This window comes from Propithecus coquereli, unplaced genomic scaffold (assembly GCF_000956105.1).
Source record: "Propithecus coquereli isolate 6110/MARCELLA unplaced genomic scaffold, Pcoq_1.0 Scaffold34, whole genome shotgun sequence".
Lineage (NCBI taxonomy): Eukaryota > Metazoa > Chordata > Mammalia > Primates > Indriidae > Propithecus > Propithecus coquereli.
In genome coordinates, this window is record NW_012149063.1 from 4,907,258 (window position 1) to 4,922,153 (window position 14,896).

The window sequence follows — 14,896 nt, forward strand, 5'->3', positions numbered from 1 at the left end:
AAAAAAAAAAAAAAATTTAAAAATTAGCTGGGTGTGGTGGCGCACACCTGAAGTCCTAGCTACTTATGAGGCCAAGGCAGGAGGATTGTTTGAGCCAAGGAGCTTGAGACCAGCCTGGGCCATGTAGAGAAACCCTGTCTCCACAAAAATACAAAAAAGAAAAGGAAAAAAAAAAAAGAAGATCCTTGTGTCAATCAACACATTTGAAATATATAGAGTAATGAACATTGGACAATTAAGGAAAGATTAGTTTCTTAGAAAAACACCACAGTGAAGATGAAAGAAATCCAAGAAAAACAGCCAATTTCAAAACTAGTATATTTACAGGTAATAAATATATTAAAATTCATGATCTCCCAATATGTGCTCCTAACGTAGCCACACCCATTGACAACAGTTACAGCTGGCAACAGCCTCCTAACCTGTCCTGAATCCTTCAGGCCCTTCTCCAACCCATTCTTCAAACTGTTGCCAGGGGATTTTTTTAAATGCAAATGTGAGTATGTCACTTTTCTACTTAAAACACCTTAACTATTCAGTGGTTATCCAAGGTAGAGTGACCAGATGTCCTATTTAATTATTAGTAGCACCCCCTTTGACTCTCAAGTGGCCTGGTTTGGACAACACATTTACAATCATCCTATCTAAAGGCACAGATTTAATCCTTCAGGTGGCTCGTAGGTCCACATGATCTGACTGCTGCTTACCTCCCCTTTGTTCTCTGCATTTCGGCCCACTCCTTCAGCTCCTAGAACAATCCGTGCTCCTTCCACTCAGAGCCATAAGTCAGCAATTTGTTCTCCTTGGAATGATCCTACTTCCTCCAAGCTTTTGTCCATTTAATTGGTACCCAATACTTACACAGCTCAGCTCAATATCATTTCCTCAAGAGAATCATCCCAGAGCCTCCAGGAGACTCCACGTGCCCCCATCACATACTCTTACAGCAGCACACTGTACTTTTCAGTGCCCTTTGTACAACTGTTATCAAAATAATCGTGCAATTCATTGTTTAAAATCTAATTCCCGGGCCGGGCGCAGTGGCTCACGCCTGTAATCCTAGCACTCTGGGAAGCCGAGGCGGGCGGATCGTTTGAGCTCAGGAGTTCGAAACCAGCCTGAGCAAGAGCAAGACCCCGTCTCTACTAAAAATAGAAAGAAATTAATCGGACAACTAAAAATATATAGAAAAAATTAGCCAGGCATGGTGGCGCGTGCTTGTAGTCCCAGCTACTCGGGAGGCTGAGGCAGAAGGATTGCTTGAGCCCAGGAGTGTGAGGTTGCTGTGAGGTAGGCTGATGCCACGGCACTCACTCTAGCCCGGACAAAAGAATGAGACTCTGTCTCAAAAAAAAAAAAAATCTAATTCCCAAGAATTCCCTATCCCAAGAAGATAGGCTTGTCACAGAGCATTGACTTGATTCACAGCAGCAATTCATAAATATTCTTGAACAAAGTCAATTTAGAATACATGACTTCGTAGAGAGACATATTTCCTGATACATTATTAGGAAAATGACTTCACGTTTTACATTTCATTTCATGTCTCTATTCACCTAAAACATATTTTACATTCAAATTTGCATTTTCTATTACTTAAAACACTTGGAAAGATGTTTACATTATAAAAGTTGCATATATCCAAAGCAATGATGCATACTACGCCTTTGCCCTTTACTGAGGGACAAGCTTCAAGACACTGAAGACCATGCACATGCTAAAGAATCCCTGATGAACTTGAGTACCTAGTGAATCCTAGGAGGAATGATCTAATAATCAAAACTGTTTATCAGGCCACGTTCATAATACGCCTGATGCATTGGTGTATTACTAAAAAATATATAGTTATCATTACACAAATTTTGCAGAAGTAAAAACAAATGAAGTTACAACATATCAGGTCACATTCTAACCATCCACACATTCCTCAAAAACAATGAGTAATACATTGTTTTAAGCTCTGAATGAAACTGAAGACCAATGGTATGGTGTCATTTGGAAATATGAGAATATGTGACACAAAAACAGCAGTAATACAGGGCAGGAGTTAGAGAAGAACTTCACTTTCTACATATTTCTGAAATGTGTGAAATTTTTATAATGAATTATCAGCATTATTTCCTCTGGTTAAAGAGAAATTTTAAAAATAAAAAATAGCTAGGCTGATTGTGGGTTTTTTAAAAAAACCTAACATCCTGTTTTTTCCAAAACAATCTCGGCAATTAGACATCTAAAATACAACTAACCTGAAATACTGAATAGGTAGCTTTAAAACATTTTATGCTCAGTAGTAAAACTTTTCATATTTATGAGAAGAGATCAAAGGCTTTTTCCTTAACTAGAAAGGTCATAAACTATCAGCTGGCAGACTGAATTTGGCCCACAGATGCGTTTTCTTTGGCATGCAAAGTATTATTTTTTTAGTTGCATTAGTTGGCAACATTATTAGAAAATCATAAGATTTCACATAAATATCCAGTTTTCTTCTGGTTTCTTTCGATAAATTGCAAACTCAGGCAACACTAGGTTTCTGGTCCCAAGTCGCACCAAATCCCTGGAGCCAAGCAGAAGCTGCCCCCTTCAGAAAGCGAAACGACCAGGGCTCATCAGTTATGTACACAGCATTCTGCACCTGTGGATTTGAGACGCTTGTTGTATAGGAACAAAGTGGCCTTTTGTTTAAAATATAGAGTCTGTGGAATTTACTAAATATCTACATTTTGTCTGTCAGCATACTCAAAAAGGCAAATCATATATTCACGCAACTTTACAGCCAGAAGGACCCTTAGAAGGTCCAAAGAAGTCAAGTGATCTACTCAAACACATTCAGCAAATCAGTAACCCCCTCAAATTTAAAGTTATGTTGAAAACTAGAAAGGGTATCTAGTATCTATAGTTAAGTAGACCCCTATAAGACGGTACTGGGCGAATACTCAGTTACCTTTGTTATATAGGTGATTTAATTAAAGAAATAAAAGTCAATTAAGAAAACACACAAAAGCATCAACAACCTAAAAATAAGTCAACTGAGCATATTATTCAGCCTTAAGAAGGAATGAAATTCTGACACATGCTATAACAAGAGATGCGCCTTGAAAATATTATGCTAAGTGAAATAAACCGGATGCAAAAGGACAAATATTGCATGATTCCATTTACATGAGGTACCTAAAATAGTAGAGATAAAAGGTAGAACAGTGATTACCAGGGGCTGGTTGTGGGGAGGGAAAGAGAATGGGGAGCCATTGAATAACGGGTACGGTGCTTCAGGATGGGAGGACGAAAAAGTTCTGGAGATGGATACGTGATGGTTGCACAACAATGTGACTGTACTTAAGAACTATACACTTAAAAATGGTTAAAATGGTAAATTTTATGTTATGTATGTTTTAACACAACAAAAAAGTCACCTGAGGTTACCCAGGTGTGTGCATTTGTCAAAGCTCAGCAAATGTACCTTTAAGATTTATGATTTTGACTATGTAGAAATTTTACATCTAAAGGACAAGACTCAAAACAAATACTGAATTCTAGTTACTAATGTGCATGCTGAAATATTTAAGAACTGTATCAATGTCTGCAATTTACTTTGAAATGTATTAAAAATTAAGATGGATTCATGGAAGGATAGAAGGATGGATAGATAGGTGAAAAAGCAAGTGCAGTCAGATGTTAATGGCAGAATTTATGAGGGAGGTATATGAGTGTTCACTGTAAAATTCTTTCAACTTTCCTGAATGTTTGAAATTTTTCATAATAAAATGGTGGGGGGTAGAATGAGGAAAAAAATAGGCCACTTAACAGTCTTTCTGATACTCTCATCTATTTTAAGCCCACAGGCATTATATACCACATTATAATGTAATAATATTTTTCAGAAAGTAAGAAATGTCTGCTTACCTAACATAAAGCAAATATGTTCCAGAATTCTTTTTAAAGCTTTTTTTCCCTTTAACCTGCCATAGACCTTCTGTTGCTAGAAGGACCCAATCAAGACTTTAGCAGAGGCCCTGCATGGTGGCTCATGTCTGTAATTCTAGCACTCTGGGAGACAGAGGCAAGGCGGGAGTATTGCTTGAGGTCAGGAGTTCGAGACAGCCTGAGCAAGAGTGAGACCCCATCTCTACTTAAAAAAGAAAAATTAGCTGATTGTCGTGGCGCACACCTGTGGTCCCAGCTACTTGGGAGGCTGAGGCAAGAGGATCACTTGAGCCCAGGACTTTGAGGTTGCTGTGAGCTATGATGACACCACTGCACTCTATCCAGGGCAACAGAGCGAGACTCTGTCTTGAAAAAAAAAAAGACTTTAGTAGAACTGCAAACCACAAGCTACTAAATGTTGAGCAAAGAAACCACTGATTAGTTCACATCTTAATAAATTGTTTGTTTTCTTTTAATGAGAATGAGGGGGCACTTTCACTTTTTATCAGATATTACCCTGCTGTTTGACTTTTTATAAAGAACATGTATTCATTTTATAACTTTGAAACAAAATATTTTATGAATTTGGTGTTATGAAAAATTTTATACAAAGTCCCTTTTCAATTTACTGAATAGGAACTAATAAAATGCCAAAATATTAATATGTCAATTTTGCAATGTTTTTTTTTAATTTTTATGGAGACAGAGTCTCACTCTGTTGCCCAGGATAGAGTACAGTGGCATTATCATTGTTCACTGCAACCTCAAACTCCTGAGCTCCTGCAATTCTCCTGCCTCAGCCTCCCAAGTAGCTGGGGGCTACAGGTGCATGCCACTGCAACCAGCTGATATTTCTGTTTTTTGTAGAGACGGGGTCTCGCTCTTGTTCAGGCTGGTCCTGAACTCCTGACCTCAAGCAACCTCCTGCCTTGGCCTCCCAAAGTGCTAGGATTACAGGCATGAGCTACCACGCCCAGCAATTTTGCAATTTTTAAAACAACCAAGATTTCTGCATAAAAGTTTCCTCTATATGCATGTGAACATAAAGGAGAACACTTGTGAAAAACATAAAAGAGAGGAAAACTAGTTTTCCACATTATAAGAGAATAGAGCCTCCAGATGAAATTCTGACTGGGGGCTAAAAATAGAAACTACAGTTCTAGAAGTTAAAGTTTCAAACAAGCAAATGTCTAAATATTTTAGATCAGATCACACAATGATAGTCTTGGAGATCAGCATTTAATGCATAAAATCATTTTGCTTTTCGTTATACAACCAGAACTTCAAAGTGTATGCCAAGATCCCACAAATAATACTTGGCTAATGGTTTTTACTTTTAGACAATCCATCATGCTATTTACACCATACGATGCTGTTTTTGCATGGCTCTCCACAGCAAGCACCTGTATCAAAACATTCCTGTTTATTTTACCATCTGTTGGAGGAAAGGAGGTGGGGAAGAAGGGAGAGGGGACAGTTTACATGCTAGAAAACATGGGAGGAGGGGGTCAGAGCACCCAAGAGCATGGCATTGATCACTCCTAAATCAGCTTTTCTCATACACTTAACCAAATCACTTAAACTTGTCTATACAAGTTCTGTTTGTGCAGACTTGGTCTCAAGTGATTATAAGCAATATTAAATCTTGCCATTTCAAGTTACATACCTACAGGACTCATCGCCAAAAAACTACAATACAACCAGGTAACACATTTTGGGGCTGGAAAAAATGTCTTATACCAATTGAATTACTCTAATATTTCATCACTGCCCTGGGTAAACAGGTGGAAAACAGAAAGAGGGAAAAACTAACTTTTTAAAAAGATGATTATAAGAAGAAAAATAGACTAAAAGTGAAAAGAACTAACTTCATATTATTGGGCATGTCAAACAATATCTCTGGGCTCATTTTCCTGAACTGGTAAATGAGGAAGTTTTGACTTCTTGGCATAAATCAAACATTACCAAAGCTTTTGATTCTACTGAATATAAAAGAACTTTTGACAATGATGATACTTGGCCTTCTTAAAGTCACAGACCTTTTTGAAAACCTGGGATTTCAGGAAAAATCCAGTCATTTTGCATTATATTTCAGGAAGTTCAGGAACCTCTGAAGACCATTCATGAAGAGGAGGCTAAGAATCCCTGTGTTTCTAGAAAATTCCACCTTTCTCTGCTTTTAGAAATAATTTATATTTCATACACTCATTTGTAATTTTCATAACGTAACTCTGTAATTCATATTTCTTACCTAATCCCAATTTGACTCATCCCAAAGAGGGGGAAAAAAAAGGAAGCTTAAGAAGTTTTTAAAATTTGAAATAGAACAGATTTATCTTTTTAAAAGTGAAACAGGGCCAGGCACAGTGGCTCACACCTGTAATCCTAGCACTTTTGGAGGCCTACTCAGGAGAATTGCTTGAGGCCAGAAGCTCGAGACCAGCCTGAGCAAGAGCAAGACCCCGTCTCTACAAAAAATAGAAAAATTAGCCAGGCATGGTGGTACACGCCTATAGTCCCAGCTACTTGGGAGGCTGAGGCAGGAGGATCGCTTGAACCCAGGAGTTTGAGGTTGCAGTGAGCTACGATGATGCCACTGTACTTACTCTAGCCAGGGTAACAGAGCCAGCCCCTGTTTCAAAAAGAAAAAAAAGTAAAATGGGTTTTTAAAAAAGTAAACACTATTTAACATTATTAAGTTCTCCTCTAGCCAAAAACCCATTATTGATCTAATCTACTCCGGTAACCTTTGATTTCACTTGATTTCAAAAATCAAGTGAAATCGAATATCGAAAACTCTTGATTTCACTAGACCACATGAAAATGTTCTACTTTAACAATGCAACTCAGCCTAGGAGAACCACATGAAGCTTCAAAGAAGGCACACTACTGAGACGAACTAAGGCAGATGATCATGAAAGGAAGCATTTAAGAAGATATGGATATAAAAAAAAGAAGAAGATATGGATATTCTGAAAACAAGTGTCAGACTAAATTAATAACAATAAATATTCTGATAACTTCTAAAAGAGCTAAACATAGGTTACATTTAATAAGGGATGGGGAACCTGCAGCCTTTTGATTTCAAGATTCTTCTTTTTTAAACACCAAAGGAGGCAAGGAAAGCTTCACCTTTCTCTGCTGCACCCCTTTTAATATAAGGATTTGTTCTGCAAAATTTGGATTCAGTCAAAAAGCCGCACTTAAGGATCTAGAAGGCCACTTTCTAAGTTAAGGCTGTGGAGTGGTCCACAATGACTTATCAGGTGATTTGACATTTTTAGAGAGTAGACACAAAATGTATGTATTTTCCCCAATACTCGTCATTTATAAATGATATAAAATCTTTCCAAGATATAAAATATTCATTCAACAAACATTTGTGTGTTGAACACACACTAAATCACACAGTTCCACTATTGTTTTGTGGAACAATAAAAATGAATACAGTACTAATCCTGGACTCAAAGAACTTAGATACCAATATCTTTCTATTTTAACTATTACAACAAACAGCCACCTAACTGGATCTCACTGCATGCAAGTCTTATCCCACTCCAACCCACTATTTTTGTAAAATCTGGTATTTGTGATCATGGAAATTATTTTTAAAGTGTCCTTACTGCCTAGTTTTTTAAAATTTTTTCACACAAGCACCTTTACAGGTAGGAGAAAGAAGCTGGGCCGTTGAAGGCCTGGGGCTTGAAACTGCCATAACAAGCCAGAATTTTCCTTATCTAATTCATGCAAATATTACATTTGCTCCATAAAACAGCCATATGTAAATTTTAATAAAAATAATAGTGGCTTTCCCCCCAAGATGAGTAAACTAACACGCTAGTAAGATGCACTTTGTTATTTCTGTGACTTCACACACCCATACACTAGCAGGATAAAAATACCTCCAAGAATGGGAGTCGTGAGCCTGCAGTCATCCCAACTACTTCTCCCACGGGGACAAAGCTATGCCACAGCCACACCAAAGTACTGGCAACGCAACCCCCCCAAATCCACTCCCCCAAATACACACATATACGTATGCCCCTTGATGTTTCACGCCACTCCTATTCCCTTTCCTGGAATTCTCCTCCCTACTTATCTAACACGCTCCTGTTCATCTAGCCAGATTTCACAAGCATCACATCATCCATGATTCTGTCCTGACCACCCACAACAGAGTTAACCATGCTTTTGTGAGTGCCTTCTGTAGCTCTCTTACATCTATTATAGTGCCTTATCCTGGAAGTATTATTTTTCTTTGTTTAATCATCTTTACCGCTAGGCTATGAGTTTCTTCTTAAGGCCAGAAGTCTCATTTATGTTTGTATTTATAATGCTCAACAGTACCTGACAAATAGTGGCTGTTCAATTAATGTTTACCAAATAAACATGTAGACAGATAAATGAGTAAAAACCACTTCCTAAGAGCTTCTCTAAGTTATTTTTCATCACAGCCTTTACAGCCTCCTAAAATGCTATAATTTACTTTTTTATCATCTTTGTGCAGTTTATTCACTGATGTAATTCCAGCACCAAGAACAATGCCTAAAACATAGTAGGTGCTCCATATCTATTAAATGAATGAATGAAAGAAATATACTTGGCTATCTGGAACCCATTCTGCTCAAATTAGTCAATATAAAATATAGCTTTCCCCATGTAATTTTTTTTTCAAACAGAAAGAAAAATGCCAGTGTCCTTGATAATGGCAGTAAATAACACAATTTTTATAAACTTAAAAAAGAAGATATGGTTTAATTGTAAACTATTATATATCAATAGAAAAAAAAAAGAACATGGATTACCAGTTAGTGAGGTTTAAGAGTTATGATGGCTCATATCTTGACCTATAAAGTAGAATCCTTCCCCGGAAAATTACTATCCTTACTTTTTCAAAATACAGCTTTCTTTTATTTTACAAAAAAACCCAAAAACCAACTAGAATACATTTTTTGTGATGATTTCTGTACCCCAAAATATGTAATAAGATACTATAGGTAAATTTGTGGGGTTTTTTTTTTTTTTTTGAGACAGAGTCTCACTCTGTTGCCCGGGCTAGAGTGCCGTGGCGTCAGCCTAGCTCACAGCAACCTCAAACTCCTGGGCTCAAGCGATCCTCCTGCCTCAGCCTCCCAAGTAGCTGGGACTACAGGCACGCACCTCCATGCCCGGCTAATTTTTTCTATATATTTTTAGTTGTCCAATTAATTTCTTTCCATATTTAGTAGACACGGGGTCTCGCTCTTGCTCAGGCTGGTTTCGAACTCCTGAGCTCAAACAATCCACCCGCCTAGGCCTCCCAGAGAGCTAGGATTACAGGCATGAGGGTTTTTTTTATTTTTAATAAGATATTCTAGAACATCAGCATAAAGATCCTTACCCATCCTTGGTTTGATCAGCTACTCCTGCCAAGAGCTGCACGATCATTGGATTGCTATTTGGATCATTATATAATCCAAGATAGCGTTGAACGAAGTCCTCCGGGGTCATGTAATGTTCTCCATCGACTTCAGTACTGGCATACTGAAAAAAATAAATAAATAATGCATACTGAAAAATTATTCATTATAATTTTGTAATCAACAAATGTTTTATAAAAAGGTAAGTCAAAGGCTAGTATTAAAACAAGAATAACTTTTCTCCAGATAGTGAAAAATCAAGTACTCTGAGCCTAATTTAAGAACACTATGAAGTACTGATACAAGCTACAACATGTATGAACCTTGAAAACATTATGCTAAGTGAAAAAAGTCAGATATAAAAGGCCATATATTAAGTGATCCCATTTACATGAAATGTCCACAATAGACACACAGAATCAGAAAGTAGAATGGTGGTTGCCAGGAGTTGGGAAGAAGGGAAAAGGGAAGTTAACTGCTTAGTGGGCATAGGGTTTCTCTTTAGGGACAAGGAAAATGTTTTGGAATTGGATAGTGGTGATGGCCATACGACATTGTAAATATTAATATGCTAAAAAAAAAAATCACTGAATTGTTTATAAAGTGGTTAAAATGGTGAATTTTATGTTATGTGAATTTTATCTCAATTTAAAATATATATATAGATAGATAGATAGAGATAAATATAGGTAAGATCAAACATATGAGAAAGACTCAGTAAAGTGAAAGGGCAGCCAGGACCTGCAAGTAAGAAAATAGCCTTGTAGACTCCCAGAGGCTTCTTGTCTACAAGAGCAGGGGAGAAGGAGGGACATAACTTGCCAAACCTTAAAAGTAAAATGAATGAGAAAGGCATAACAAACAAGACCTTCCATCATAGGCATTCATTCCAAGTTCCAGTAGCTGGAAAAAAGAAATTATCTTTAATGCCAATAATTTTTTTAAATAAAATAATAAATACCTGCATCAAAGAAATGCCTCATGATTTCAAGGGTTTTATGTACTACAGCATTACCAAACATGAACCACCAAAGCCCTCCTCTCTGAGTTGTAGCAGATCAATTTAGTTACTTCAACCAACAAAGCAATAAGATCACAAAATTTCCCAGAACTAAAGGATACAAGGGCTCACTAAGTGCCAGGAAAAAAAATTAAAACAAACAAAAATCCACACTAGGGCCTATCTCATCATCATACAATTGCAGAACATCAGAATAAAGAGAAAATCCTAGAAGTTGTCAGAGAGAAAAATCAGTTCACAGATAAAGAATCATGAATGAAGGGCCCTGTGCTCCTCAACAGCAACACTGGGAGCTTGCAGATGATGGAGTAAGGCCTTGAAAATTCTGAAAGAAATTTCCAACCTGGAATTCTAAACTGAGCCAAACTATCAATCAAATGTAAGGTTAAAAGTACTTTTATTTTTTCTGTCATGTACCCTTTCTCATAAAGCTATAGAAGAAATTTTTTTAAAGAGGGAATGAACCAGGTAAAAGGAAGATGTGGGATCCAGAGCCCAGGTGATTCAACCCAGGAAGTAGCCAAGGGAACTCTGGGAACAACTGCTGCTGGCCTCTTGAATACCTGGTCCTGACTAGGGAGATGGAAGGTTCAAGGAAGCAAAGCCACTGAGGAAAATGGAAAGTCAGGTTATCCAAGGCATTTGACTATGGAAAATATCACTGGGAGGAGTTTAGGTCTTTGCTCAAATGTCACCTTCTCAATGAGGCCCACCCTTACCGCCCTATTTAGTATTACAACTCCTGCCTATATCTATATTCCCAATCCCCTTGATGCTGCTCTGCTTTCCCCCCAAGCACCTCTCACCTTCTAACATACTTTATATTTTACCTGTTCATTGTGTTTGTTGTCTGTCTCCCAACTAGAATGTGTCACAAGGGAAAGAATCTTTGCTGAGTTTGTTTAGTGATGTACCCTCGGCATCAAGAAAAATTCCTGGCACATAGTAGGAAGTAAATATTTGTTAAATTAATGAATTGGTAATAGGTACAAAAATAACTAGGCAAATGAAAAGTCTGGTAATTTTTAACTCTATGAAAAAGTATTTTTGTTGTACAAAAATAGAAAATATCCTAATGCATGACTTGGCTCAAAATAAATAATATTTATAGTCTTAATAATGTACATAGTAAATATTAATTTAATAAAAATTACAAATAAACTGAGAAGAATGGAGGGAGAAGAATGGAGGAGAAAATAGCATAAGGAAGCTAAGTCCTCAACTACTGTAACAGGAAGTCAAAAATGTCCAGAAATAGAAGAATAGAAATGTAAAGGGAAATACCAAAATAAATAGTTAAAAGGGTTACAAGTTGTTGTTTCTGGGAAGCAAGGTGGGGAAGAAGGATCAGAGCGAAGGATTGTTGATCTGCTCTTTGGTGAAGTACTGCAAATGCCTGCATTTGTGAATCTGACTAAACCAAGCCACCTCTTTTTTTAATAAGAGAATTAAATCAGAAATGTTTCCTTTGTCTTATTCTGAAAAACACTGCAGACTACCACCTCAAGTAGTTTATCAGCCTGCAAAACAAGTAGCCCAAGGTGGACATTTTTTTTTTTTTACTAATTTGGTGTTACCAAAAGCACTCAAGCACCAAACATTACCCCAAAATAAAGTCATGTTCTCTCTACATGATCATAACAGCCATTGCTGAAGGGGTCCTGGGTTTAAATCTTGGCTCTACCACTACCGATATGAGTCCTTAAACAAGTCCATTCTCCTCCCACACCTCTAGGTGTTTCACACATCTATAAAATGAAGACAAAATAGTCTTTGAGGTTCCAAAACAGTAGGTATATAAACATAGGATGAAGAAAAAGCAAACTGTAAGAAAGCCATACTAATAGTAAGGCTTACAATTCCTTGACAATTGTAAGTTTGACAATTCCTGTCAATTGCTTCTTCTGTCCCTCATTCTTTAATATATGAGATAATTAGGTGTGTTCTACCAAGATCACAAAACCGTCATATTAAGGACAGGCAGGAGTGCAAAAAGGCACAATGTCAGATGAATCCTCGAACAGGAAAGAAGGATCAACACAAGAAAGTCTAAAAATAGAATTTAAGGAGACTGACAGGTCCACCACTAACTGGAATATGAGTGCTGAATAACAGAATGAGAAATGTACTATGGGAAGCAAAAAGGAGTCATTGATTCTAAGGACTGGTGGGATGGGGCTGGGGGAGCGGGGAGAAGGGAGAAAGTAATATTTGGAATGGACTTTGAAAGTTAAATCCAATTTCAACTGCAAGTAGAGAGAAAGAGTATTTCAAGCTAAAAAAACAAAAAAACCACAAAAAACCAAAAACCCAATGTGAACAAACATAGAAATAATAAAAACACTTTTTTTTTCTTTTTTGTGGGGAGGGATTACTTGGAGAAAGAATAAATAAAGAGAAAGTATATAAAGATATGTAGTAGAAGGTGAAGCTGAAAAGGCAGGTTGAGACCAGACAGTGAGGGACTTTAAAGGCTAAACTGAACTTTATTCCTCAAGCCATGGGACACCACTAAAAATTTTAGGGGAGGGAAGAGACATGCTCTGACCTGCGCTATCCTTGGTGGCAATGTGAAAGATGGGTGGAGAAGAGAGGAACGGAGGGGGACAGTGAGACCAAGTAGTGGACATGGCAAAGATACAGGTGAAAGAGGTTGAGGCCTGAACCAAGGCATTGGGAGTGAAAAGGAAAAAACAGTGGGTACTTTTACCCATTGCTAATGGCTTTTTATTCTATTATTTTAATGGTATTGCACTCATACTATTTAAAATTCAAAAAGTACAAAGGATGACACTGAAAAGTCTTCCTCCCACCTCTGTCCCCAGTCACTCCATTCCCCACCCCAGAGGGTGGGGGATCAGTTTCTTAAATAGCCTTCTAGGGATGTTTTATCATAAACAAGTAAAGTATATACATACACTAATACATATACACCCAAATATGTGTGTGTTATATATTAATGTATGAAATTCTTATCCATTTCTTTTTCACACAAATGAAAGCATACTATTTATACTGCTCCGTACATCTTGCTTTTTTCAAATTCAGTCCTTTTGAAAAGCAATTTAGCAATATATAGGTACATATACACAAGTATACATATATATCATATATAAAGAACCAGGCTGGGTGTCGTGGCTCACACCTGTAATCCTAGTACTCTGGGAGGCCGAGGCAAGAGGATCGCTTGAGACCAGGAGTTTGAGACCAGCCTGAACAAGAGTGAGACCCTGTCTCTACAAAAAATAGAAAAATTAGCTGGGTATGGTGGCATGCACCTGTATGTCCCAGCTACTTGGGAGGCAGGAGGATCACTTGAGCCCAGGAGTTCCAGGTTGCAGTGAGCTATGATGACACCACTATACTCTACCCTGGGCAACAGAGACCCTGTCTCCAAAAAAAAAACATAAAAGTGCTCACATCCTTTGACAAGGAATCCTAGGCCTGACTCCTATGAAAAATTAAAAAGAAGGAGAAACTAAGCACAAAATACAAAATATGAAAATACTAGAGATGGGCTTACGGTAATTTTTGTTCACTCTCTTCACAGTTGCTTGTGTTGCTTTCTTTCTTTAATTAGTAAATGACAAAAGACAGGGAAGAACATGAAAACATTTCAGAGTTAGTACTAACAAAATATGGCAACTAATTGTCCATTCCTTTTTGCCACAGAGATGTCTATTCTCTAAAACCTGAATTTGATCTCCAGGACTACGACCACTAATAGAACATGAACACACACACATACACACACACACTAAAAGTATACTGCGTGTATGGAATCACCAAGATTTCACAATGTTCTTGATTTTACAACTATCAGGAAATAGAGCAGCTTTAGCACAAACCACCAAGGACACAGCAGCCAACAAGAAAAACAAATAAATGCTTTAGTTGACATGTACTGCAACAGGCTTTGCCAGAATCTGGAGTTATAAATGATGCCAGAGAACCACTTACCCTGAGGTATTTTGCCAGTGTTTTTCTCAGCTCTCCTAGTCTATTTTAACTTGATTTTAACTGAAAGATAGATTGTTTAGCTCAGAGGAAAAAAACTAAGTCTTCTCATCCACATGGAGTCAGTACTTGACTTCCACAGGAGACAGTTAACTAATTAATTCATTAAATTAGAGACAATTACTTGGCAATCTCAGTAAGCTTGTTGCCTGAACAAACAGAACCAAAGAGGGAATTTAGAACTGACACCAGAATCTACCCACAGTCAGTCAAAATGCTAAAATACATTAGGTATTATGCTAACAGAGAAAAGCTACTACCTCAAAAATTAGTGATATGTTTAAACTAAACTACTTTTAAAATAAAAATGACCCATTTACTTTAAACAACTTAATTACTTTTAATGCTTCTTTTAATTGACTGAGTAATAATGTTTTAAACAGACTTTTTTTAAAAGTAAATATGGCCGGCCAGGCGCGTGGCTCACGCCTGTAATACTACACTCTGGAAGGCCGAGGTGGGCGGATTGTTTGAGCTCAGGAGTTCGAAACCAGCCTGAGCAAGAGCGAGACCCCGTCTCTACTAAAAATAGAAAGAA

The 14,896-nt window shown here is 37.4% G+C and overlaps 1 protein-coding gene across 2 annotated transcripts in view; it reads right to left on the reverse strand.

Annotated features, from left to right (window-relative positions):
* SLC25A12 (solute carrier family 25 (aspartate/glutamate carrier), member 12) overlaps positions 1–14,896 on the reverse strand; it is a 104,422-nt gene that overhangs the window by 75,395 nt on the left and 14,131 nt on the right. For both annotated transcript variants that reach the window (XM_012650770.1, XM_012650768.1), the window contains exon 3: positions 9,302–9,444. In XM_012650770.1, the coding sequence (XP_012506224.1) occupies positions 9,302–9,305 (4 nt within the window). In that variant the 5' untranslated portion in view covers positions 9,306–9,444. The remainder of the gene's footprint in view (positions 1–9,301; positions 9,445–14,896) is intronic.